Raw genomic sequence first — 5,020 nt, 5'->3', positions numbered from 1 at the left:
CCTGGCTCCTCTGTCTTGAAATGCTGCCATTTCTAACATGTGGCTCTAGATTTGCTACAGCAGAAGAGGAGAAAGGATCCGGTGTGCAAGGTATTTTATGGGCCAGCCTAGAAGTATCATCTATCATATCTGCCTACATCCCACCGGCTGGAATTAGTTTCAGGTCCCCAATTGTGTAAATGGAGCTGGTAAATGTCATCCTCCTGGTTGCACAGGAAGAGAATTAAATGGTTGATAACAATGAGAATTATTTCTGCCAAAGACTGGTCTGAAATGTTACCTGCTGTCTTTGCAGAATCAAACGTTTCCCCCTCCACTTACACATGTCTTGAACATAATTTGTATCACATACCTGCCACCTTGTGTTAAAAATGTATTTTATTGACTCATCAGGTAATGAGTGCCTCAAGGTTGAGAACTGTCCTGTATTCATCTCTGTAGCACCTGAGCCTGAGCTCTGCCTGCCACTTGGCAAGAGCTGAATGAATGCTTGTCAGGAGGATGTTGAGAGGGGAGGGAGGCGAGTGGAGGAGAGTGGACATTGAATCTATCCTCTCTGCAGGGTAGGATGGGTGTTCTCTATTATGTGGACTAAAAATGCTGCCTGCCATATCAATAAACAAAGGATGTAGCAGCCATTAAGCCATCACGTTACAGTCTCCTGACGGTGAGCCCTGAGGGAACTCAGGATAGAAACAGGATGCCCGCCATCAAGCCCTCAGTCACTGCAGCCACCCCACAAAGATGCACCCTGAGGAGACTCAGGATGGGAAAGCACAGGATACCGGCCCCAGACAGCTGAGGTGCACATCAAAGGAACGATTTCAGTGAGTCCAGACTCTTGCATCTTCCCATACAGAGAAGAGCACCAATTTCCTTAACTTGAGATGTCTGGTTTTCTTTAATTAACAATAATCTTTTGACATTCCCACTACCCAGTCTTTTTTGCAAAAACTCCTCTATAACCTGGCTCCCCACCTTGTCTCTTCAGAGTGATCTGAGATTCTTTGTCCCCGGCTTAAGTCCTCATTTTTTGTCCACCGGATTAAACAACTCTCAACTTTTAGGTTGTGCATTATTTTCAGTTGACAGTTTGAAAGAGAAAAATTGGGAGCTATTATAAGGCATATTTTCTAATAAAAATGAAAGTAGTGACCCCTGAGAACATGGCTCTGCGAGCAGCGCGGAGTGTGCCAGCCGTGGTCTGCAGCCTGCGCGCCATCTCTGTGCCCAACATGCCCTGCCCGCCGTGGCCCTGGGGACTGAGGGTGGGCGCCGGCGGGGCGCTGCGCACCAGCCCCGCTCTGCTGTCGGTGCGTAAATTCACAGACAAACATGAATGGGTAACAACAGAAAACGGTGTTGGAACAGTGGGAATCAGCGATTTTGCACAGGAAGCTTTGGGAGATGTTGTTTACTGTAGGCTGCCTGAAGCTGGGACAAAATTGAACAAACGAGGAATTTGGTGTTTGGAAAATGTGAAAGCTGCTAATGAACTCCATTCTCCTCTATCAGGAGAAGTAACTGAAATTAATGAAGCTCTAGCAGAAAATCCAGGACTTATCAATAAATCTTGTTATGAAGATGGTTGGCTGATCAAGATGACACTGAGTAACCCTTCAGAACTAGATGAACTAATGAGTGAAGAAGCATATGAGAAATACATAAAATCTATTGAGGAGTGAACATGGAACCCCTAAGTAAACTAGTTTGAAACAACTTAATCTAGCATAGTTGTCTTAAATTAGTAGCTGATAGAATTTTTAAAAGCAACTTTTAGCAAAAGAAACTACTTGTTACAATATTGCCTGAAGAAAATACCCCTTAACTTCCTAATGATGTCAGATAAACCCTATGCATCTTTTTCTCAACAGCCTATGATTTTTAGGCTAGTCTCCAGTTATAACATTCAGAATTCCTGAAATTATCTGTGGTAAAACTAGTTATAAAAATTATGTAATTCAAGAATAACATTGTTATCTTACCTTATACAATATTGTAAATTGCTTACAGCCATCCCTGGATTTGGATCAAAATACTCAATGATTTTCCCACTGGAAATAAATGGCAGTGGAGAAAAGTTTGTGAGTTGTATAGTGTCCAATGAAGAGCATTACTCTCTTAATTTTGCAATATACTGTATTTGCTTGTACTATTTTTGTACAGTGAGGCAACAGCCTTGCAGGAAAATAAGAAACGGTTTAATAATAAAATATTCAACTTCTTAAAAAAAAATGAAAGTAGCAGTATGCTCCTTTTCATTTATTCAAGAGGGAAAATTGTCCCCGAGCCCCACCAGCCTTGGCATTCACTTGCCAATCTTGAAACTCCCAGTGCTTTATTCTCAACACAATGAACATTCTTAGTAGAGGCTATTATTTATATGTCTTTGAATAACATCTCTTGTCCTGAATTAAATTATTACCTATAATAGAAAAAACAGCTGTAAATTATGGGCATTGGACATTCTCAGGACCCACGTTGCACTCAGTACTGGGAGGGTAATGTACGGGGAGTCTGTCCCCTGAAGATTTAGGATGGCACCCCAAGGCTTCTCTTCTCAAGGAGCCCAAGAGAGAAAACCTTCTTATTCAGGCAGAACCAAGTCCAATTAACTGATGGAAATAAACAGAAATGTGGAACAGTAGCCCATTTTTGTGCTATTAACCTAGGAAACTCCTAAGGACTCCTGATGAAGCTGCACGAAGGGATTCTGAACATCATCTGTGAGGTCTCCTGGTCCCTCAGCAGGGACGAGTGAGTGTGGAAGAGGATGCTTCCTGGGGGACAGAGGGGACCAGCCACCAGGATGGATATTCCAGGAGCTGTCGGGTGGTTGGGGAGTGCGGAGGTGGGCACCACGTCTAGGAGGTACCATCAGAAGCGTGGACAGTGCAGGTTTGTACTTATCTTGACAGTTTTCTAGCAGATGCAAGTGTCTTGTTCTAAAATCAGAACAAGACTGGTGGTCCAGTGGTTAAGACTCCGTGCTTCCACTGCAGAGGGTGCAGGTTCCATCCCTGGTCAGGGAACTAAGGTGCTGCATGCCTTCAGGACGGCTAAATAAATAACTAAATAAGTAAATTAAAAAATGTGTTGAGTAGATAGACTACACTTAAAAAACTGGGTGACTATTATTGGTATATAAATTAAAATAAATAAATAATCAGAACATGTGACAATTTTCTGACAGGTAGACACGAAGTGTCTTGAGGAAGGGCACATTTTTATAACTTGCCCAGCCCTGGCCATCCCCACCAGCCCTCCCTCCCAAGAGCCCAGCTTGGAAAGCGGATTAGCTGTGCAGATGGGGGCCACATGTGTCCAGCTCTGAAGAAGGCACTCCCTGGCTGGAGTTAGGCACCTGCCTTTGAGAAATTCATCCAGCAGAAAGCTCTGCGAAGCAGCTCATCAGTCACCTGTCCATTTTCCCTGGGCACCTTCAGCTGGAGGCAGTGGAGCTCAGCCCTGGGAGAACCAGAGCATCAGAAGCTCAGGGTGCGGGCAGCCTCTCTTACCTACCGTGGGCTCCGCCCCAGGGCATCACACATCACACGTCTGAATGGTCTGTCCGAATGGGCAAAATGCCCTCTTTCCACTTAGCTATTGTTTCTTTAATTAATTGACTTTACTTTTTAGAGCAGTTTTAGGTTTACAGAAAAAAATGGAGCGGAAAATGGAGTTTCTGTATCCTTCCCTCTCTCCACACATAGTTTCCCCTATTATTAACATCCTGCATTAGTGTGGTGCCCTTGTTACAATTAATGATATTAAAAATATAATTTAAATAAAGTAAAACCTAAATAGCATTTACATTTGACAATTAAATTATTATTTAAATGATGAATTAAAATGAATAATTATAATAAAATAATACATTATTATTAACTAAAGTCCATAGTTTATATTAGGGTTCCCTTGATGTTGTACATTCCATGGGTTTGGACAAATGCATAATGACATGTGTCATACAGAATAGCTCTATGGCCCTAAAAATCCTCTGTGCTCTGCCTACTCAACGCTCCCCTCGCTCCCAACCCCTGGCAAGCACTGATCTTTTTACTGTCTCCATATTTTGCCTTCTTCAAAATATCATATAGTTGGAATCATACAATATGTAGACGTTTCAGATTGGTCTCACTTAGCAATACGCACTTACGTTTCCTCCACGTCTTTTTGTAGTTTGAGAGCTTTTTATCTCTGAATAATATTCCATTGCATGGATGTACCATAATTTCCTTATTCATTTATCTTTTGAAAAACATCTTGGGGGTTTCCCTGGTGGCGCAGTGGTTAAGAATCCGCCTGCCAATGCAGGGGACATGGGTTCGAGCCCTGGTCTGGAAAGATCCCACATGTCCCCGTGGGGCAACTAAGCCTGTGTGCCACAACTACTGAGCCCACATGCCACAACTACTGGAGCCCACATGCCACAACTACTGAAGCCCACACGCCTAGAACCCGTGCTCTGCAACAAGAGAAGCCACTGCAGTGAGAAGCCCATGCACTGCAACAAAGAGTAGCCCCCGCTCGCCACAACTAGAGAAAGCCCGTGCACAGCAACGAAGACCCAACGCAGCCAAAAATGAATAAATTAAATAAATAAATTTAAAAAAAATCTTGGTTGCTTCCAAGTTTAGGCAAATGTAAGTAAAGCTGTTATAAACATTCATGTTCAGGTTTTTGTGTGGACATAAATTTTCAACTCATTTTAGCTAGGTTGGCAAACGTCTAGGAGCGTAGTTGCTGGATAGTATAGTAAGCGTATGTTCAGCTTTGTAAGAAACCGCCAAGCTGTCTTCTAAAGTGGCTGCACCATTCTGCATTCCCTCCAGCGATGATGAGACTTCCTTTTTTTTTTTTTTTTTTTTTTTTTGCGGTACGCGGGCCTCTCACTGTTGTGGCCTCTCCCGTTGCGGAGCACAGACTCCGGACGTTCAGGCTTAGCGGTCATGGCTCACGGGCCCAGCCGCTCCGCGGCAAGTGGGATCTTCCCTGACAGGGGCACCAACGCACGTCC

General features: G+C 43.5%; 1 protein-coding gene across 1 annotated transcript; it reads left to right on the top strand.

Annotated features, from left to right (window-relative positions):
• The first annotated feature begins 1,166 nt into the window (after window positions 1-1,166).
• Window positions 1,167-1,692, top strand: LOC137220621 (glycine cleavage system H protein, mitochondrial-like). Its single transcript, XM_067730044.1, has one exon. The coding sequence runs from the start codon at window positions 1,167-1,169 to the stop codon at window positions 1,683-1,685; it is 519 nt and encodes a 172-aa protein (XP_067586145.1). The 3' UTR covers window positions 1,686-1,692.
• Window positions 1,693-5,020: the final 3,328 nt, after the last annotated feature.

The sequence above is a fragment of the Pseudorca crassidens genome, chromosome 3 (genome assembly GCF_039906515.1).
Source record: "Pseudorca crassidens isolate mPseCra1 chromosome 3, mPseCra1.hap1, whole genome shotgun sequence".
NCBI classification, from domain to species: domain Eukaryota; kingdom Metazoa; phylum Chordata; class Mammalia; order Artiodactyla; family Delphinidae; genus Pseudorca; species Pseudorca crassidens.
This window is presented reverse-complemented; position numbering and strand designations above follow the sequence as displayed.